This window comes from Saccostrea cucullata, unplaced genomic scaffold (assembly GCF_032062105.1).
Source record: "Saccostrea cucullata isolate Sc308-1 unplaced genomic scaffold, CSIRO_AGI_Scuc_v1 ctg522, whole genome shotgun sequence".
Classification (NCBI taxonomy): domain Eukaryota; kingdom Metazoa; phylum Mollusca; class Bivalvia; order Ostreida; family Ostreidae; genus Saccostrea; species Saccostrea cuccullata.
In genome coordinates this window covers 19,900-43,594 of record NW_026924801.1, presented here as the reverse complement: position 1 = coordinate 43,594, position 23,695 = coordinate 19,900, and the positions used below count along the sequence as shown (strand labels likewise).

Genomic DNA, 23,695 nt, shown 5'->3' with positions numbered 1-23,695 from the left:
AATTAAGATAGCTATGGAGAACAGACCAAACGATTAATTTCTGTGATAAATGTACATATTTTTTTTTTCAAAGAATCAACATCATTTTGGCACATACATGTAACTTAACAAAACTTCATAGGTTATGGGAAAGAAACCCCCTCCTGCATTACATTATGAAATAAAGTGATATTTACCAACAACTATCACATAAGCTACAAAATCTGTCATTTCTTTGAGTACCTGTACCTGTTTCAATTCGAAAGTGTTGCTTTGTGGTTCTAAATCTAACAAAAAGTTTTTAAAAATTTGACTCTAGCATTTATCCATTTTACATTATAAAAATAAATATTGCTCATACAATATATTTGATAAATTTAACCACATCTGTCAAAAATATTTCGTAAAAATGAAATCCAGGAATTTATCATTTCTCCTTTTTCATATTGTTTAAGTTAATACACAATTATACACAATTCTACACATTTTTTATACACAAGTTTTACATACTAAACTCCTAAGTTTCTTTTATATGTCTTTTCTATACTATTTTATTGATTTATACACTACTTTTTTGTCATTTTTACTCGCTTTTTTAATACTTTCTTCATTTTTACTCTTGATTTTCATCATTTGAGCACTTCCTTTCACCTTGTGGTTTTACATTCATTGTTAAGTCATGGTTTATCCTTCTTCTTCACTTCATAGGTTCGGAGTTGAAAATTATCACACATTCTTGATATTATAATTTTGGTACTTTTTATTAATATTATTTGAGGTTCTATTAAGAGTACGTGTACTTTACGTTTTAAAGTAAAACTTGTCAATTTTCTCATACGCGCTTGGTTTCAGGATGGTGTATTTTGTGAATTATGTATTTTTCTAGGTGTGTCTGTGTACCCTCATTAAAATAAAAATAAAAATTCGCTGAAATAATTCACAAAATACACCATCTTGAAACCAAGCGCCGATGAATTTTCTCACGAAAATTGCCCGGTTCGACCAAAGCTTCACATTTATGAACATGTAGATATAATCTGCTCAGTAGCAGTGCTGAATGATACAGAGCTGTGTACATCTAGAGAACATTTCACAAAAATCGCTGTCAAAATGTCTTTACAATTTGAATATTTCTATTCTACTTATACAATCGTCTGTATAAGTATTTTTACAAGAGAGTGACCCTACATGTCTGTATAGCTACCTACACGACTATTGACAAAAAGCACATTATTATTTAACCCAAAAAAATTTCATCTTATAACCACAGTTATTATTTGAAAACAAAATTGAACAATCCTGTGAAGGATCGTGTTAACATTCTCATAAAAAAGTTTTTATATCCTTATCTTCACATTCAGCAGCACGCCTGGCATAAGAGGAACCAGCTGGGATTTTACATTATGCCAATAAAATGGAGGCGTGTACCTATTTCATATTATAACTATATATATCACAACACAGTGGTGCATCAGTGTTGTCTGGGAAAGCAAGGAACGCAAACGATTTCATTAACAGGTAGGACATGACATTATCTTTAGCTTAATACTGTAATTACCGATTCAAGAGAGTAATCAACACTTTGAAATCTTATTTCGATGAATACTCTACCATTAAAAAAGGAGCGCAAACGATTTCATAACCAGGTAGGACATGGCAATTTTTATGCTGCTAATCTTATTCTCATGATGATTTTTAGCCGAATACTGTTATAACTAATTATTAAAATTGAATAATACTATTGAATTGGATAAAAATGTATTATTATTTAAAACTTGTTGCGGTTGATTGTGCGGATTTGATGTAAGCTCTAGTTGCTCCCAGTACATGAGTACTTGGTATTCTGCTTTCGGTTAGAATTTTTTAAAAGGGGGAAGGGGGGCTTCAAAACTTACAAACACTTAAATGAATTTATATAAAAAAAAATTATATTGTAACGCTAAATAGTTCTTACATTATCTACGTTGATAAATATATATTACCTGCAGACATAATATCAGAAATGTGTTCTTTCTATAGGCACTGCATTACACTTAGTAGTAGGTAACTGATTATTTTAGTGCGTTTTATGCGCATAGAGTATCAAGACTGATTTTTTTTTTCATTTTGTTATTCTAGTTGAATAAATGTTGTACTCTGCGATAAAGCAGATAGGGCAAGTGTTTAATATATTGTTTACAAATATTAGCAAACCTTTCCCCATAAAAATTAGAATGATTATGCATGCCACAATATCTTGTCAATGTTATCATTCTTCAAATCTGACAGCCAAAAACCTCATTATATATATATGTCTCATTATTTTTACCAGAATAAAGATGAAAGAAAAGATAAGGCATGTTCGATAATAGAATTCATCACTAAATGAATTGATAAACGAATTATAAATCTAAAAAAACACAATTACAGCATGATATTACTCTTTGTAACTCGGATTATGCAGCACTTTTGACACTGAACTGAAGAACTACGTATTTTTGATCTCATGGATTCGGGTGTCTAGGGAAGACTTAAAGACGATTTTCTTTCCGCACTCAAGCATCTATAAGCCGTATTGCAGCTAACTTTGAGCAAGCGTTTCATATTGAGATCATTTTTGTACGTCAATACATACTTCTATACTTATAAATTGATAATATGTGCAAATGATCCCCGAACGCTTGCACTAGAGTTAATACTTTCTTTCTTTAGGATAACACTAGGTATAAGGTGATGTCCGTAAACTATAATAAGATTTCACTCGCATAGTAATAATTGTAAATTTAAATAAAAAGTCTATTTTCATTTTCGTTTAAGAGAATAGCAAAAAGGAGAGTACGGTGGTGTTTCCGCTTTGCGGATCTAAGTTACAACCATTTTCAAATAAAACTGACAACAATCAAGCGTTCAATAATTTCATAAAACGTCAGTAATGAATTATTCGTCCAAATCTTGATTTAAGTAAAATAAAAGAAATAAGTTGTGATTACTGATTAAACAAGATGTGTTTGTAAAACACCGGTGCCCCCGTATGGCAACTTAAAGTGAAGTTTAAACTCTCTGAAATGCAAATAAATACGTTGGTATCCAAAGTAAGGTCTTCTCATAAGAAATACACTGTCTTGTGAAATATGAAAACCCTAGCAGCACTTGTTCAAAAGTTATGGCCAAGGTTAAAGTTTTTAGAAATAGGTCAAAAAGTCAGGTAAGTTGTTGATTTCTAAAGAAAGGTCTTGTCACAAAGATTTGAAATATGAAAATACGAAAGCCATAGCCCTAACAGTTCAAAAATTAAAGCCAAGATTAAAGTTTTTTTAAAATGTAGGTCAAAGGGTCAAAGTTGTTGGTATCTTAAGAATGTTTTGCCACCAGGATAACGTTATTATGTGAAGTATAAAATCCCCACTTGTTCAAAAGTTATGGGCAAGGTTAAAGTTGGTTTAGATTTTGCAAAACTGGACTCCAAGTTCAAGGTCAAAAGGTTAAATTTTATGATATTCAAAAAAAGGTCTTGTCACAAGAAATACATGTGTGAAATATGATAGCCATAGTCTCAGCCAACAAACGTTATGGGCAAGGTTAAAGTTTTTGCGGACAATCAGACAAACAGACAGGGCAAAAACTATAAAAACAAAATGTACAAGACCTTTCCGATCTCTCTCTTGATTGAAAGTTCTAGAACGTAAGATGGCATCAAACCCAATGTTGAAAGAAAAACGAGCCGGGGGCATGAAAAAGTTGTGAAATAATTTATAAAAGCATGAGATACGAATAATAAAAATGCATGTTTACAACTGTAAATCATCATGGCAACGAACTCAAAGTACAATTTTTACAATATGTATTTTATGAAACACCGATGCCCCCGTATGGCAGCTTATGGTGAGAGTTGAAGTTTCTCAAATGCAAGTCAAACGTCAAGGTCAAAAAGTCAAAATTGTTGGTATCTAAAGTAAGGTCTTGTCATAAGAAATAAACCTGTGATAATGAAAGTCCTAGTACTAACTGTTCGAAAGTTATGGCCAAGGATAAAGTTTTTTTTAAAAAAGGGTCAAAATATAAAGGTCAAAATATTTATACATATTGAAAGGTCACAATAAATACATATATGAAGTATGAAAGCCCTAGCACTAACTGTTCAAAAGTTATGGCCTAAGTTATAGTTTGGTATTTTTCTTGTAAAATTAGGTCAAACTCCAAGGTCAAGAGGTCATATTTAGTGATACCAAAAGAAAGGTCTTGTCACAAGGAATACACATGTGAAATAGGAAAGCCATATCCCTACCTACTCTAGAGTTATGGGCTAGGTTAAAGTTGACAAAGGACAGACAGAAAAACAGACAGACAGAACAAAAACAATATATCCCAGGGATCTTCGATCCGGGGGCATAATAAAGTAGTAGAGTAAAAAACTTGCTGAAAGAAAATAGAAATTGACTATGGTAATTTGTTTAAATTTAGTAAGTCAAAGTAGTGTCTTATATTTGTATCAAAAAGCTTTTAAAGTGTGTGCTTTAATATATACGTCTAACGTTTTTTTTAAAACGTAGTCTTTTCTATTTAAAAAGCCCATAATCCTTTAAGGCCTGTAGACACATGAGGTGAAAAACTAGTCTTTACTTTTTAAAAATGCTGACAAATACAAAATATGTACACATTTATTTCGAATCCGTTTATCTTTAATGTAAACGGAAACAGAACACCCATAGTATGAAATGTAATAATATAGTACAGCAGATATCAAAAAAATAAATTTTATATTACAAGTAAAGATAAAATGTCAGTTAATGAGTACCCATAGTAAAATATGTATGACATAGTACAACAGATATCAAAATAAAGTTGCCTTTTAACACGTAAGACGGAAACGCTAATTAAATTGATACTTTTCAAAGTAAACGAATAAGGATGTGTATATATACTTCATTTTTCTAAACTCATTGCGGAAGTTCGAAGTGTTTCTTCATGCCATAAGATTCGGGGGTATATAGTTTTTGTCGTGTCCTTCCGTCTGTCTGTCTGTCTGTCTGTTTGTCGGCAAGAACTTTAACGTTCCCCACAACTTTTGATTAAATGGAGCTATGACTTTCTTATTTCACATGTGTATTCCTTGTGACAAGACCTTTCTTTGGGTACCACCAAATTTGACCTATTGACATTGACCTTTGAGTTTGACTCACTTTTAAACAAAATTTTTAAAGTAATACACGCTATATGAACGCAAAATGTTGTGTGAAACAAAATGATTAAATGATTTGAAACAATGATGAAGTGTAATGAAAAAATAATACTTTTTATAAAAATTTACTATAGAAATTGTTGTAATAACAAAACAATTAAGCAATATCTGGCAATTAAGAATTTAGTCTTTTAATGAATATTGATGAAGGAAGTGCGTAAACAGTAGGCCTATATATAGACACACATGTCCACGGGAAATCATAGACAACATTCAAACTATAATTTCAATCCAATGTTTTCTCGGCCGTCCGCGTCAAATTGTACCAGCCCATTTCATTGTCTATCATTAAATGTTTTGATTGTAACAGATAGAAACTAGAGGTACTGTGAGCGATGAGCTCACTAAATGATACCCCCCGCCTCCCATATGGTTATAACTGGTGAAAAAGTCCATGTTTTCCTGTGGCCGGGAAACCCAAAATATGTGTCGGATCAAAAAGTAAAATAGGAGGTGCACAATGGCAATATGTAATAAAGATTCTGTGAAAGTTTCATCAATTTTCATTCAGTGGTATGAGAGGAGTTGCGGATAAGAGATGGGTACCCCAAAGCGTAACAGACGGACGGACGGACGGACGGACGGACAGACAGACGGACGGACGGACGTACAGACGGACGGACGGAATTAACGATTACTATATACCCTCCCGCTTTTCAAGCGGGGGGTATAATGACGTAAGCTGCATATTTCCAATGTTGCCAGTTAATTTTCCGCGGTCTTAACAATTGAACGGTAGATACTAGGACTTTTATACTTCACATTCGTATTCTTTATGGCAAAACCTTTATTGAATACCAACAACTTTAACACTTTGACCTTGACCTTGGAGACTTCCGTACTTATGAAAAAACTTTAACCTTGATCATAACCTTTGAACGGTAAGGGCGAGGGCTTTAATACTTCACATATGTAATTCTTTTGAGAAGACCTTTCATTGGATATCAAGAACTTTGACCCATTGACATTGACCATGGAGTTTCACCTACTTTTAAAAAAACAAACCGTGATTATAACTTTTGAAGGGATAGGGCTAGGGCTTTTAACTTCACATTTTTAATCCTTGTGACAAGACTTTTCAGTTGATATCAAGAACTTTGACCTTTTCACCTTGACCTTGGAGTTTAACCTACTTTTTTAAAAACTTTAATGACCTTGGCCATAACTTTCGAACGGTTAGGACTAGGGCTTTCATACTTTATATCTATAATCCTTGTGACAAGAGCTTTCTTAAGAAACCAACAACTTTGACCCTTTGACCTTGGAGTTTGACCAACTTTTCAAATAAAACTTTTGAACAGATGGTGTTAAGGCTTTCATATTTCACAAATGTATTTCTTGTGAGAAGACCCTACTTTGGGTACCAATATCTTTATTTGCATTTAAGAAAACTTTTCTTAATCTTCGCTATGTTACCATACGGGGAGATCAGTGTATATGTCAGCAGTGAAAAAAAAAATTCCCGTGCTTGCATGAAATTTTAACTAGTAAATAATAAAAGAAGGGAAATATCTTTCAAATTCCTGTTTAGAAAATTATACTTACCTACCTGCTGACGAAACATATATAGTATATTGCTAATGGAACCTTTATTATACAAACAAAGCTCCTTTATGAGGTAGATCCATAGATGTAACGACGTCATAGCAAAGCATATCGTCCGAGAACAAATTGCGAGGTCAGTATGATAACTGCGAAGTCGATATATATATCTATGGATGGTTCGAATGAAAGGAATTTGTTATATAATTTTTTAGAGAGAATAATTTGCAAATGATTTTAAGTTTTAATATACAGAGTTATATTTACGTCCTTTTTTGGGAATCGCATCGCATGATTTCTTAAATAGTAATATGTCAGTAGTATTGTAACATTAGGAAAATCAGCATGCCATAGAAATTGAAAGATATTTTGTATGAAACGTTTAGATATGGCAACTTTGATTCGTCGGTTGTTTAAAGTGTGCTATAATTGATCTGGAAAGACATGTGGTGAATGTGAACCAGAAATTAGACTACTAAAAGATACAAGTTATTCAAGTGATCAACATGTGTGAAGATGTTCCAACAAGCATTGTCATAAGAAAAGGATAAAAAAAAATTATTTTGGTGTGTGAATCCTGAGTTTGTCAGGAATCAGACATAGTTGCCAGATTATTGTTGCCTGTATACTTTGTAATTCTTCCGTGAAGTCTGTATTTGTACCTGAATTCAGATAAAAGAACGGGAAAATGTTGATTATTAGTCAAAATTGAGAATACGGAAGTAAATGTTGATGGCGTTTAGGTTGGGCGCACATTGAGATACAAACTTTTTTTTCACTACCGTACGCGTATCTATGACATTTTAGACAAAGTTAAGACCATTTTCAAATAATTGATCATTTCTTTAATTTCGTCGACTGAAAATGAAAGATACTACAGCCAATATTGTATCAATATAAAACATACATCTCAGTGATTCTACCGATCCATTCCTAGTAATTAACTGGAATTGACAATCCAACGGAATGCCCTCCAGAAAGGCGCTTCTGAACAGCAGTTTTTGGTGATTTCGTTCTATAACTAGAGGTGCTGTACATAAGCACTGAGCTCATTAAATGGTACACCCCGCCTACCATATTATAATGGCAAAGATCATGTTTTACTCTGTGCGACCTGAAATAAGAGTCAGATCAAAAAAAGTAAAATAAAAGGTCACAATGGCACTATGTAAAACAAGAGGCCCACGGGCCTTATAGGTCACCTGAGTATCATGTAACAACTTTCCAACAATTGAATTTGATTCATGTTTTAAACCAGAGGCCAAGAAATTCACAATTTTAAAAGAGACACCATTGCTTATCATAATTATAAACTTAACATGCTTACTCTAGAGGTAGATCAGAGTAACAAAGAGAAAATGCACTTCCACTTTATAACCAGTTGTGCACCCCACCCAAAAGGAAGCACTGACCCTGGAGCCACATATTTCAGAATTTTGGAAATTTTATCAAAGATCCTATTTCATCATAAATGGTTGATTAATACCAAAGAGCAGATTTCAGAGCATTAATTTATTTTCAGACTATGTACCCCCCCCCCCCTCAAATACCCCCGACCCGGGGGCATGAAATTAAACATTTTGCTAGAGGCACCTTTCTTCCTCATCAATATATATACGAGGGCCGTTCAAAAATTACGCGGACTGTGCTATTATTTACTATTACAGACATCATATAGTTATGAAATTTCTCAGAATAATGTATCTTAAAGATTCCAGTAAATTTTGGGCAAAATTTCTGTATTTCAAATAAATTCTACTAAAATTATCGGTATGTTGATATCGCTGATGGAGAGGTACTTAAACCCCTGTCACACCGGGTCTGCGTCCTCACGACGATCGCACGGCGTTCATAAAAAATGTAAAACGCCGAGGTGATCGCAGTAGAGTCTCCTTCAGCGCCGTGACAACGCGGCGAGATCTCCACTGCACGCGGTAGGGTCGCGTAGGGACTCCTAGAACGCCAGGGGACGGCGATCACATTGGGCATGCACAAAGTACGCGCCGTGTGATCGCGGTCTGCTAAAATTGCAGTAGAAACGTAGTGATCGCCGTAGCAGCGCGGTGAGATCTCCGAAAACGCAGTGGGAGCTCCGTACGAACGCCGTAAGGACGCACATGATCGCGGCACGAACGCAATGATAGTAGACTGCGCTTCCACGGAGACCTCACGGAGTTTTCGCGGAGTCCTTGGAGATGTCATTGCGCTTCTATTGCGCTTTTACTGAGATTAATCGTCTTGTTATCTTTTTGACTGCGATTACACAACCACAACACGGAGTTGTCACTGCGATCGTTGCGCTCCCATGGCGTTTCTATAGCGTCCGTTGGCGATCACAATGCGCTTTCACGCCGTTGTTAGAGCGTTGATAGCCAGCTCACAAAACAAGAGCAATGGAATCATATTTGATCAGCAATAATTGTACTAGGAGCATTTAAGAAAAACATAAGAGAGAAAATCACTCCAGCAGAACTTGTTCTGTTGTTTCACTTAAATTTTGTAGCAACTTTTCAGTGTGTTTATTTTTTTTACATTCATAATAAAATCAAAGAAAATTTAACAACACATCTGAACCGAGGAGTTTAATCATAAAACTATTAATAATTTAGTACTAAATTATTCAAACAGATCATTTTTAATTAATAATAATATTTCTTGGCATGATTATGAGTCTTTTCATCGTGTAACTTGAATTTTTAAACAAAAATGTTTTAAATTCTTTCTGAATAATATATCAATGGATATAGAGCGCATTGTGAACGTATTGTGAACGCAGCCAGCGCAGTGAGAACGCCATGAACACGAGGTGAAAACTCCTAACATGCTGTGAAAACTCCGCAGAAGCGCAGTCAATCGACGAGAGATCTCCGTGGGAACGCAGTAGAACGCCGTGAGATCGCCGTGACGTTGGTGACGTTTGACGTTACGCTTTCATAGCGTTATGGAAAAATTGCCGTAAAGCTTCTTATAGTGTTACTTGCTGGACTGGTACCCCATCGCTATCTCTTTGTACTTGAAATAGAAGTTTAAAAAGTCATAGACTATTTATAATTCAACTAATGAACATAAAGGGCGCTTTTTCATTTGTATATGTATGATAAATTTTGTTAATTACTCGAAGCAGTCTTAAACGCATTTCCATGTATTGACGTTGAAGCAGAGCGAATTTTACGCGTCAAGAACGTCCACTGGACAAATATGTTGAACCTCCTAAATGTTGCATAAAATATTAATTAATGGAGTAAATTTATTAATCTGACATTCAATCTAAACGCTTAGAGTAGCACATTGTGAACATTCAATTATTCTTGTAGTCGATTGGGAAAACAATATAACTTAACGACTCAAAAAAGCATTGTCTTATTTTTACATGTCATTTTAGACGCTGGACATTTCTGTTGAACTTGTAATTCAATTACTGGCTCCAAAGCATGCAGTTTGATATCAACATCAATGAAATATTTCAAATCTATAGGAAAAGCACATCATTTTGATATAATTTGTTTCTATATAAACTTTCGTGTAAATGAGTAAATTTATTGTGTATATTCATATGCACGTTTTTAATTAAAAGCGTTACAGATTCTTCATCTGTAAAAACTACTGCTTTCTATTTCTTGCCAACATTTATTGCAGAATTGTTAATAAAGACACAAACGACATGGTTTTGCTCTTATTTTGTGAGGAAAATGAAAATTCTAGATTTACTTATGAACGCTCTCCACACGAAAAATGCGCGATCCCTGCTAAAAAATGTAACGCGTTACACGCTTAAAATACCCTTTATTTGCGTTTTAAAATTATACTTTTTGTATAAAAATTATTTAAATGTTATTTTCTAACTAGAATCAGGTAGTTCTGTTGAAAATCTATCCAATCATACCAAATTCACCCATACTGCGAGTATATTTTTAAAATTACCGATGAGTTTAATCGGTCAGATTCTAAAATTGTAAAATAACACCAACATCGCGCGTAACGTCCGTACAATCGCGTCCGTCGCCGTAGGAACGCCGTGACATCTTCACACTGTGAAAATTTTACAGAAATTTGTGCAATTTCCCTGCGATTCCACGGCGTTTTTAAAAATTTAACAACGCCGTAATGACTCTGTGTGAACGCAGCTTGGTGTGACAGGGCCTTTAGCACGACAAAAAATTTGAAGCAAAAGCATGCGGAATCCAAAATTTAACTCATTAATTTTCTATAAATCGCGATATTTTTCGACAATTTTCTCAAATATATCTCTAAATTGTTCTATTATTATGCATTTAGATTTCTGACGTGATATTTGAAGTACAAACAGAAATATAGTGATTTTTCTCTGATGCGATTCCCTTGAAAAAGACTGTGAAAATGACGTCTCCTGAATTGACGGCGCACCACACTTTTGTTTAATTATGTGTAATGCTCGAGAGATCGCCAACATAGATCCAAAATATGCATAATAAAACATGTAGTAAACTAGGGTATTCGTGACATTCGTCCACAAAAAGTAGATTGAAATTTTAGACCGTTAGACCTCTGTAAAAAGGCTGTACGGGAAGACGGGAAGAAGATTATCGACGAAAACTTGAGCCGGACTGTAAAGAACGTGATTGAGAGTCACCAATATCACACTATATCTCATAAATACCTGCAGATTTGGTTTAAAAACAAAAAAGGATATTCTTTACTAGTTTAATAGATTTTAAGCTTGACAAGAAATGGTGTTTGGATGTTGAGTAGATAAGGTAACTCAAATTATACAGGTACTCTTGGGAAAATGTTGAGAAAATGAAAGCTCAATAACATTTTTTTATAATACCTTTGACGTCGAAAATTTTGCTGCTCCGTGACTTAATGATATGTCCTGAAAAATCACTCAAAATTGATACCAATTTACAACTTTTAGATATGAAATTTTGAAGACCATATAAGTAAAGATTCCTCTATATTATGTATGACATTTTGCCCGTTATGTCGTCAAATACTTTTTCTGTGCAACAACTCCGCGTAATTTTTGAACGGCCCTCGTACTTGGATTGTTAGCATTATATCCAGGAGCAAAGGAAAAGATTTTCAAAGAATTTATGCATTTTCATTTTTACATAATCAAAAGAGCCCCCCACCCCACCCCTTACACTGCATGACAAAACCCCTGACACAGGTTCCATGAAATTCACAAATTTGGTTGAGGCATTATAACTTTATACTAAATTAGTATATTTAATACCCAGGAGCAGAGAAGATTTTCAAAGAATTAATGCATTTTCACTATATATTCAATAGAGTCCCACCCTACCACCAGAACCCCTGACCCTGGGGCCATAAAATTCACAATTTTGGAGAGGCACTCTTGCTCATCATAACTATGTACTTAGTTAGTTTATTTAAAACCCATGAGCAGAGAGGAAAATTTTTAACGAATTAATGCATTTTCACTATATATTCAATAGAGCCCCAGCCTAACACCAGAACCCCTGACCCTGGGGCCATAAAATTCACAATTTTGGAGAGGCACTCTTGCTCATCATAACTATGTACTTAGTTAGTTTATTTAAAACCCATGAGCAGAGAGGAAAATTTTTAACGAATTAATGCATTTTCACTATATATTCAATAGAGCCCCGCCCTAACACCAGAACCTCTGACCCTGGGGCCATAAAATTCACAATTTTGGAAGAGGCACTCTTGCTCATCATAACTATGTACTTAGTTAGTTTATTTAAAACCCATGAGCAGAGAAGAAGATTTTCAAAGAAATAATGCATTTTCACTATATAAGCAATAGAGCCCCGCCCTAACACCAGAACCCCTGACCCTGGGGCCATAACATTCACAACTGTGGAAGAGTCACTCTTACTCATCATAACCATGTACTTAGTTAGTTTATTTATTACCCAGGAGCAGGGAAGAAGATTTTAAAAGAAATAATGCATTTTCACTATATATATTCAATAGAGCCCTGCCCTAACACCAGAATCCCTGACCCTGGGGCCATAAAATTCATAATTTTGGTATAGACACTCTTGCTCATCATAACTATGTACTTAATTAGTTTATTTAATACTCAGGAGTAGAGAAGAAGATTTTGAAAGAATTAATGCATCTTCACAATATATTTAACAGAGCCCCGCCCTAACACCAGAACCTCTGACCCTGGGGCCATAAAATTCATAATTTTGGAAGTGGCACTCTTGCTCATCATAACTATGTACTTAGTTTATTTGATACTCAGGAACAGAAAAGAAGATTTTTTAAAGAAATAATACATTTTCACTATATAAGCAATAGAGCCCCGCCCTAACACTAGAACCCCTGACCCTGGGGCCATGAATTTCACAACTTTGTTAGAGGACTTATTGCTGATTACGATCATACCAACAGTTTGAATGCTTGATGTCCAGGAGTAAAGAAGAAGATTTTTAAAGATTGCACTAATTTTAGTGGTTTTGGCCCCACCCCCCAGGCCCCAGGGGGGCAGGGACCATGAAATTCACAATTTTTGTTCCCCTTTACCCATGGATGCTATATGCCAAAATTGGTTGAAATTGGTTCAGCGGTTTCAGAGAAGAAGCTGAAAATGTTCAAATTTTAACACACGATGGACGACGCACGACGACGGACGAAAACGGATAGCAATAGGTCACCTGAGTTTACTCAGGTGACCTAAAAAAGATTCTGTGAAAGTCTCATTAAATTTCACGAAGTCATATAAGAGGTGTTGCGGATAAAATATGGGTACCCCAAAGCGTAACAGATGGACGGACATCCCCATCAATATATATATATACCCTCCAACTTTTCAAGCGAATGGTATAATGACTCGAAACACAACTTTCCCGTCTCAGCACCCGAGGCGAAAATACAAAATGGGAATATTTACAAAGCAACGACAAAGAATACACTGAACCAAACTTCTAAGTATTCGTCTAATATTTTTTAAGTTTTAAAGTACAAATACATACAATAAATACGAGGGGTGATCAAAAAGTTCGCAAACTAATTGAATAACTTCCATACAAGAAACAATATTTGGTTTTAATGTTGATTATATTTTAAATTAATCCTCCCCGATTTTAATGCACATCAACCACCGTTCTGCGAATGCGCGAATCACGTGATATTGGCGGTCACGTGACCCCCTCCGTAGCGTTCTGTCACAAAAGTTAAAAGAATTTTCCGAGTTTTATATTTCTTTCCATGTGAGTTAATTTTTATGACAAGAACAGTTAATTTGCCAGAAATGGTCATATCTCGGCAACAGAATGGGTGGATAATAACATCCTTTCCAAAAATAAGCATGACGACCATTAAAACACAAATCTTCTGTCTCAGGAGAGACCTTTATTCAAGGTGGATAGAGAATGGGTGCATCCTTTTTATCATATCTAATATGTTTAAAATCTAAAGTAAACGATATCTTAGGTATTTAATACTTATATCATTGTTCAAATATTCAACTATTTTTCAAAGTGCTAATTGGAGATCTTTGATAGCAAATTGCTTAATTAAAAATACATATCTTTTCAAACTTGCTTTCACTGGGCAAGATGACAAGTATCATTTTTAACCATCAGCCTTCCTTCACTAAAACGATTAATCCAATCATTAATTGAATTTATAGGAACTCATTTATCTCAATAAACTGTGTACACATTATTATATGATACTGTAGAGGGATTTCTAAGATATTACAATGAATTGTACAGTCGTTTGTTGAACGAGTTCGACTGAGACAACCATTTTTCGTCACAAGTGACCTAAATAGTGACGTCATTTTCACATTGTGACGTCACAAACAAGGAGAGAAACTTTATTCAGCATATGCTATTTATAGGCCTTGTGTATGGCTATGTGTGTACCGAATTTCATTCTAATCTGAAGTGTGGTTTTGTAGATATAGAGATAGTTTGCGAACTTTTTGATCACCCCTCGTAATTTCTTGTATTCATGGTTAATGATGCATATTTCAGTTCGATGATGCGTAAAATTCATGTAAGTATCTCGTCAGAATTTTAAGCAAAGTGTCGAGGAAATAATGTACCCTCAAAATGAAAATTCACACAAAATAATCTCTATGGAGTAAGACCACCACCCGCTCTAATTACTGCAAAACATCCTTAACTGTTCGATACTATGTACCCCTAAATAGGAGATTGACCCATCTGCTGCCACACCTACTGCAAAGATCTTTCAAAACCGTTGAAATTGTGTGGAGGGGGGGGGGAGCTTTGACATTCCTTATAAAAATCCCAAATTTGTTCAATGGGATTCAGATCCGGGATTTTGACAGTGCATCATCACACAGAGGCCTTTTGGTCAATATCCTTGGACGTTTAGCACGTTAGAGCACCGCTTTAAGGATGATTCAGACTGCTTGAGCTGATATTGGACTGTCACCAGCACCGACTTCTTATCATTTCCATAGGATTGAAATTGTTTGTTTTCATGTTTCTAAGACTGTTTCAGGACAATTTAACACTCTTTTAATCTGGTGTGATGTGAAATTTTGGCCTCTGACGAAGATCAAAGTCACTTTCGGTTTGGTTAAATTTTATCCAAAGCTTTCAAATTGTGATAAATTGGCGATGAAAATGATGCACAGCCAACAGAAAAATGTGTTTAAATGGGTTCTGATACTGGTTGTTAATTTCTAAAAGTAATATCAAGGACAATTTAACACTTAAAATAGAAGTGAGTAAAACGTGGTGCAAGGATGGTCCAGATATCAACAAAAGCTTTCAAATTGTGATAAATTGGCGATGAAAATGACGCACAGCCTACAGAAAAATGTGTTTAAATGGGTTCTGATACTGGTTGTTAATTTCTAAAAGTAATATCAAGGACAATTTAGCACTAAAAATAGAAGTGAGTAAAACGTGGTGCAAGGATGGTCCAGATATCAACATTCCAACGGCTCTTCCTTCTATCTCAATGGTCATTTTGCCAATGTTTTGTGTTTTTTAGTGAAACCAGTTTTTAAAATTTGACAATGATTACAAAAAGATGCTAATTACACAAAACACGTGCCGCAAAGTACAGATTTGTTGTTTTTAAGCTTCGTCACAGAACAATGGTTTTCATCGGCGATATTTGATTTTCTTTCTACAATTATTGAGAAGACTCATTTGTTGTAATAATTTGAAAATATCAGACAATTCTATAAAGTAGTTTTTAAATAAATACATTTACAAAAGTGAACACTTAGAAGTTTTGCTAATCATAATTGTATAACCGAACATGCGCAGTCACGGGGGAGGGGAGGGGGCATGATAGAAATTTCCAAGCATTTTTAAATAAATTGCTAAAAAATTAGAGGATTATTATGTATGTGTCTGTAAATTAAAAGGATCTGCTCAACTTTTTAAGCCTCAATAAGTAACAAAACAGTTTTGAGTTAACTTTATATATATTTTACAGGTATTAGTATTTACAATAGTTGCTTAAAGTTAACTAAAGCATATTCTCGAAGACAATTTTTGTCCTCCGCTTACATTGAACTAGGGATATTATTCTGTCCGTCCGTCTGTCTGTCTTTCTATCTGTAACACTGTGACAGTCGTTTCGTTTCGATATCTCAAGAAGCCTTTGAACTTTTGCAAAGAAATTTTCACATAACAACTCCCAATGGTCTAAGTAAGACCCCTATTGATTTTGGGGTCAGAGGTCATTAATAATCTTCATACATTGTGATTGTGTGTACTAGTAAAACTTTCATTTCTAAGTGATATCTCAAGAAGCTTTTGTAATGATATTTTTATACCATAACTCCCTATTATTATAGAATGGCCTTGTTAGCAAAATATACCCCGAATGTCGTTTATTGTGCTTATTGTTATTCCCATTATTTTAATTTCACACTATGGTGGGTGTGTCCGTCGATAGGGGATGCTTACTTCTCCAAGGCACTCCAATTCGCCATTGAAAGTTCTCTGTTTGCTCTACAACCATTTTGTTCCAGCCAGCTTTCAGCTTCAATTCAAACTGTTTATTTATTGTGTTCAACCGTGTAAGACAAGCATGGTGGGATATCGGCGTAATCAGTACTCTAACTCTTGGGTGCTGCAAACTGTAAATATTTGATAACAAAAATAATGTTTTATAATCAATGATTCCAAAACAACATTAAGCAATAATCCAAAAGCTGAGGAAACGTCGTTTCCTTGAACAGGAAACAACACTTGCTTTTAATTACGGAAAAGTCACAAATAATAGAGCCACAAATTGCTGAAATATCTTTTTCCGTAAACAAACATTTATTTAAGCTTCTGCTTAAACTGACGTTTTACATGATTTGTCTTAGAAATAGAAATTATATTGTCTTCAAAGCCCAATGCCCCATACATACAAACACGTTGATTTAAATGTAGATATTTTAGTCGTATACTTTTTATGTGCATTCCCTGCTATTTGCATGTTTACAATTGTATATCACAACTTCTTGTATCAAGAAGCAGATTCGGTTTAAGTGACAAGTATGTACTAGCATTTTGCCCCATTACCCTACAAACACTACAGAATTCCAACAGATTAAATAAGCTATATTCCAGGCTCAAGGTCGCCTCTTCTGTTCTCATTAAATTCATACTTATCATAATGGGTTACACATATGTTAACAGAAAAAGAACATACTTATGTAATTTCACTGCGTTCGAATCTAAAAGCTAGTAATAGTGATTAAAGATTTGAACATAAAGATAAGTTAGTTCAGTATATAATCAATGATCTTCAATTCTTTATTTTTAGTACAGGAAAAAATTTTTGTTTTGTGATTTCAAAGTTGTTATTCATATTATGCACATCTCAGAAAAATTGTTACATCTATCAAATCGGTAGATATTCTTTTCAACTTTAGTTTTTTTTTTACTTTTCAAAGTATTTCACTGGGTTTCCAGATAGTGTATGCATAGTGTTAAAGAAGGGGGGTCTCGGGGGCTGGGGATATCCCTCCTCTTGGCAAGATTTTATTGTTATAACAGTGTATAACTGGGGTTCCTGTGTTCTTAAGAATCAATTTCCCACAAAAAATAAACAAAACAAGCAGCATGATTGACTAACTTGTTATTTTTAGGGTTTTTTGTCCCTGTAATCGGGGATTCGGGGGTATAATCTATGCTCTGATCCGCCCGTCTGTCTCTTTGTATGTTTGTCCACAAATATTTTAACCTTGCCTATAACTGATTGGTTTGAACTATGGTTTTTATACTTTACAAGTATTTCTTATGACAATGTTTTCCTTGGTAAGCAACGAATTTGATCTTAGAGTTGGGTGTACTTTTGAAAAAATTGTGCACTTTTTATCCTTGTCCATAAATTTTGAACAGTTAGTATTATGACCTTAATTCTTCATAAGTATATACCTTATGGAAAAAAACCCTTTCCTTGGCCAAAAATATATTTCACCTTTCCGCCTTGACCTTGTAGTTTGACCTCTTTTAAAAAAAATACATTAATCTTTTGATATTTTAGCTTCTTCTTTCGTATCATACATGTATATTCCAAGTGACAAGACCTTCCTTGGGTCATCAATAATCTGACCGATTAATTTTGATCTTAAAAAATTAACCTTGGCCATAACTTTTGCACGCTTAGTACTAGGCGTTTTATATTTCACGGGGTATTCCTTCCTTGTGACAAGACCTAGTTTTCCTTGGATACCAAGAATGTTGTCCCTTTTACTTTAATTAGAGTTTGACCAACTAAAAAAACAATTAACATTGGCCATATCTTCTGAACAGTTGGTCTTCATATTTCACAGGTATATGCCTTGTGAAATGACATTTTTTGTGGTAACATTTTTAAGGGCATGCAACAACATTTTTGATCTCTTAATGTTTATGTTTGACATGCAACTTTAACTTCAATATAAGCTGTCGTATAGGGGCATCGGTGTTTGTGAAACTCACCGTGTTTCTTTCTTCTTACCCTATATATTTTACTGGCGGCCCAATATATGAAAGAAAAAAAACGATGTCTTTTATTACAATTTTACTTAGTTATATTAAATCAATACATGAAAGAAAAAAAAAACTATAATTGTTATTATTAAAACAGTCGATATATCTCAATGTCGATTAATTGATTGATTGTATGTTGTTTAACGTTCCTCTCGAGAATTTTTCACTCTTGGAGACGCCACCACTTGCCGGTGGAGAGCTATAAATTTTGACCTATACTTGGCACTCAAAGCCATTAAAGGATCTTTTTGTGCCAGCACCTACTACGACACGGGACCTCAGTTTATAGGGCTGGTCTCTACGTCCCAGAGTCTGATTCGAACGAATCAACTCCTCACTTCGCGACTCTACAGCAGACGCTCTAACCACTGCGCCATGCTGGCGACTCTCAATGTCTTAAAGGTATTTTCACAAGAAATATGCCTTGAAAAATAAAATCACAGTTCCAACATTTCAAAATCTTAGTGCGAGTTTTCAAAATTAGGTCAAGCTTCAAGGTTAGGGTCAAAAGTTCATACTTCTTCCTGCACAAAGAAAGTCCTTGTTACAAAAAAAAAAAAAAAAAAAAAAACAGAAAAAAAAAACATTTTTTCATTGTATGAATCATTCAAAAGATAAGGCCAAGGCTAAAGTTTTTCAGGACGCCAAACCCACGGTCAAAAGGTCAGAACTATTGACATAATACAGCTGTAGAGGAAGTCCTGTCATAAAGAATACACAAGTCAAGTATGAAGACAAACACTAAGACCAAGGTCTGACTAAAATATTCAAGGAAAGGTTCTATACAAAAGATATAAATGTGAATTACGAAAGCCCTTCTGATCAAATCTTAAAGCCAAGGGTAAATTCAAAGGTCAAGGTCACTAGGCAAAATGTATTGGCACTCAAAGAAAGGTCTTGCAACAGGGACTTTTAAAATATAAAAGTCTTCGCTCTAACTAATCAAAAGTTATGGTGAAATTAAAAGGTTTTGCGGACAAACACAAAGACATATGAACAAAGCAAAATCTTTATCCCCCAAATCGTCGATAAAAGGAGCTGAAAAATACTGGTAACACATTTTTTATGTTTTTAACTTCCCTTGTTTTTAAGTCGTATTCATAAATCTCTCGCAGTGTCTTTTGAATAATGGCGTTGTCTTTGATGTTCAAGTGCTGTGGAATTTGGAACCTGTAACATAAGATCTTTAAATTAATGTTAAATACCCAGAGTCGATAACTCCACACAGGGTTTCTAATTAATACTCAGTCTTTAGGGTTATGAAGTTAAAATATTTAAATGTTACCAAAAGGTTTGCATTAACAGTACTTTAAATTTACATTAACAAGGTGATATATTAAGATTATTCTGACTATTAAATGTCATAAGAATTTCTATTTCTGTTTTCTATTTTTTTTAGGTCAACGCAGGTGACCTATTGCTATCCGTTTTCGTCCGTCGTCAGTCATCCCCCGTTTTCAACATTTTCAGCTTCTTCTCTGAAACCGCTGAACCAATTTCAACCAATTTCTGCATATACAGGTAGCAACTATGGGTGAAGGGGAACAAAAATTGTGAATTTTATGGTCCCTGTCCCCCTGGGGCCTGGGGGTGGGGCCAAAACCACTAAAATAAGTGCAATCTTTAAAAATCTTCTTTACTCCTGGACATCAAGCAGTCAAAGTGTTGGTATGATTGTAATCAGCATTGAGTCTTCTACCAAAATTGTGAAATTCATGGCCAAAGGGTCCGGGGTTCTAGTTATAGGGTGGGGATAAATACATTATATAGTGAAAATGCATTAATTCTTTAAAATTCTTCTTCTCTGCTCATGAGCATTAAATAAACTAACCAAGTGCATTAAGTTATGTTGAATAAGGCTGTCTCTTCCAGAATTGTGAATTTCATGGCCCCACGGTCTGGGATTCTAGTGCTAGGGCGGGGGTATAAAGGTTATACAGTGAAAATGAATTATTTCTTTGAAAATCGTTTTTTCTGCGCCTGGGTATTAAACCAATGAACTATATATACATAGTTCTGAGGAGAAAGGATGTCTCTTTGAGGTTTGTGAATTCTTGTGTTAAGGCAGGGCTCTAATGTTTATATAATGAAAATACACTGTACATGAATTCTTCCAAAATGGAGGTATTTGGAGTGGGAGTTACATAGTCTGAAAATAAATCAATGCTTTGAAATCTCACTTTGGTATTAATCAACAATTTTTGATGAAATAAAATTCATAAAAAAATTTCCAAAATTTTGAAATATTATGGCCCCAGGGTCGGTGGTTCCTGTGGGATGGGAATGCACAACTGGTTACAAAGTGGAAATGCATTTTCTCTTTGTTACTCTGATCTACCTCTGGGTATTAATAACCAAAGTTAGCATGCTAAGTGTAAAATTATGATAAGCAATGGTGCCTCTTTCAAAATTGTGATTTTCATGGCCTCTGGTTTAAAACACGAATCAAATTCAATTGTTAGAAAGTTGTTACGGGATACTCAGGTGACCTATAAGGCCTTTGGGCCTCTTGTTTGACAAGAGGACAAAAACAATGAGAATTCCAATTTGTTAATTGAAACTTAAGTTGTAGTTTTAAATTATATCATTCATCGTTTTTAAGACGGTCACCCCAGGAGATAAAATCAAGCATGGTCCTTCAATTTTATAAAATCACAAGTTTAAATCACATTGGCCTGCCGCCATTGATATTTTTATTTTACAGTTTTGTGCATTAAATGTTCACCACAAATGTTAAGTCATAAGTATGCATATCATCAACCTCTCAAAATGTTAAGAGATCAGAACAAGTATTAAAAAGGTTTTGAAAACATATCATAGATTCAAATAGAAAAAAATCATACAACTGTAACTATCAATCATAATTATACATTTCATTTTCTATTTCAGATGACTAACGCTTCAATACAGGACGGCCACGGCCTTAACTTGTATGGGGACTACCACGGAGACCTAAACTGGACATTATTTATCAGAGATATTGAAAAAGCCCACAATGTACACTCCTTGCCAATTGCCATTTTTGCCATAATTCTTACCTGTCTTTCTACACTGTTGAATTTTTGTCTCTGCTTTGTGATTTTGCTTATCAAGGAATTAAGGACTCAGCCATTGTACGCTTGTGTCTTCAACTTTTGTTTCATAAATCTCCTGATTGGTCTTTTCGTGAATTCCCTGGTGGTGTACCAGGAAATGACTCCAGGGTGGAAGCTGGGGACAGTGGTTTGTAAGACATGGATCGTCCTTGATGTCCTCTTACCATTCGTATCTTTAATGACTCTAATTCTAATGTCCATTGACAGATTTATATATGCTCGAATGAACTACTTATATAAATCAATAAAATTCAGACTTCAAAGAGAAGTATATGTAATTCTGCCGTGGATATTTGGCATTGCTGTTGTAATACCAGTGTGGATTGGAGGATTTAAGAGATCACCTATTGACGTTCAAGATATGTGTGTGTTTGGTCTAGTTGACGAAGCATCAGTAGCCTCGCCTATCCTCGTTTTTTTTCTTCCTGCTCTATTTTTAGTTTTGGTGATGATGTTAACAACTTTTTTCCCTTTTAATCAGAAATCAACCAAACACAGCCGAACACCAAACGCTCGATCGGTGAACACGAGGAGGAATTCGGGATATTACGCATATGAAAATAATTTTTCTGTTGTAACTTTATATCTGATAAGTGTGATATTTCTAATATTCTGGGCTCCATTTCATATGATGAACTTACTATTGGCAATATGTATTGCCTGTATGCCGCCCTACTCATTGATTATTGGTTTTACCTACATGGGAGCTACTGTAAGCTCCATTATATCTTTCTTTTGGTTGACGGACTTCCACATTCGATATTCATTGAAACACACCATCTGTGATCGGTTTCGGAAGCAGAATAATACACCATCAAATACTGTAGCGCTTACTCTTTTGGAAGAGTGATTATAATTATCATGATTTAACTCCCCACACCATAAAATATATACGTAAATAATATTTTGTATTAGATGTCATTTTTTAAAAACTCCCTCTATATCTACCTTGTGTTTTTTAAATAATTTTCAGTGTATAGGATCACGTGACACGTAGAGAAGGAAGGAACTACAGCTTTGAAAACTACCTAGGAAATTTACAATAAAAACATTTTCAAAATAATCAAAGCGTTGTATTATTTTTGGATTACATGAATTATTAAATATTTACTGAGACTTTTAAGTTTTAATAATCATCAAGAACAGGGTAAGAAAAAAAAGTTGCGTCGACGATCGATCGAGAGAGATTGATTCTACATTGCTTACCACCTATATAGGCATGTAAATCCCTTCATAAACAAGAGGCCCAAGGGCCTTATAGGTCACCTGAGTATCATTTAACAACTTTCCAACAATTGAATTTGATTTTGAGTTTTAAACCAGATGCCTTGAAATTCACAATTTTAAAAGAGGTATCATTGCTTATCATAACTATACACTCACTATACACTTAGCTTGCTTACTTTGTTACTTAATACCCAGAGATAGATCAAAGTAACAAAGAGAAAATGCAATTCCACTTTATAACCAGTTGTACACCCCGTCCCACAGGAACCACTGACCCTGGGGCCACATATTTCAAAATTTTGGAAATTTTAACATTAATTTTATATAATCATAAATTGTTGATTAATACAAAATTGCAGATTTCAAAACATTAATTTATTTTCAGACTACATGTATGTATCCCCTCCCTCCAAATACCCCTGACCCAGAGGCCCGGAAATTAACCATTTTGGAAGAGGCAGTTTTTTTTCATCATTAATATGTACTTAGATCATTGGCATAATACCCAGGAGCAAAGGAAAATATTTTCAAAGAATTCATGCATTTTCACTATATAAACATCAGAGCCCCCCTCCAACACAAGAACCCCTGACCCAGGGGCCCTGAAATTCATAAATCTCAAAGAGACATCCTTCCTCCTCATTACTATGTACATAGTGCATTGGTTTAATACCTAGGCGCAGAAAAGAAGA

The 23,695-nt window shown here is 34.6% G+C and overlaps 1 protein-coding gene across 2 annotated transcripts; it reads left to right on the top strand.

Annotated features, from left to right (window-relative positions):
• Positions 1 to 1,397: 1,397 nt before the first annotated feature.
• LOC134267330 (beta-2 adrenergic receptor-like) lies at positions 1,398 to 22,844 on the top strand. Of its 2 annotated transcripts, none has more exons than XM_062749557.1 (2): positions 1,398 to 1,497; positions 21,571 to 22,844. In XM_062749557.1, exon 2 carries the CDS (start codon positions 21,571 to 21,573, stop codon positions 22,624 to 22,626), a length of 1,056 nt encoding a protein of 351 aa, XP_062605541.1. In that variant the 5' UTR covers positions 1,398 to 1,497; the 3' UTR covers positions 22,627 to 22,844. The 2 variants fall into 2 exon arrangements, with proteins under 2 accessions (XP_062605541.1, XP_062605542.1); XM_062749558.1 differs by lacking the exon at positions 1,398 to 1,497 and adding an exon at positions 20,126 to 20,202.
• Positions 22,845 to 23,695: the final 851 nt, after the last annotated feature.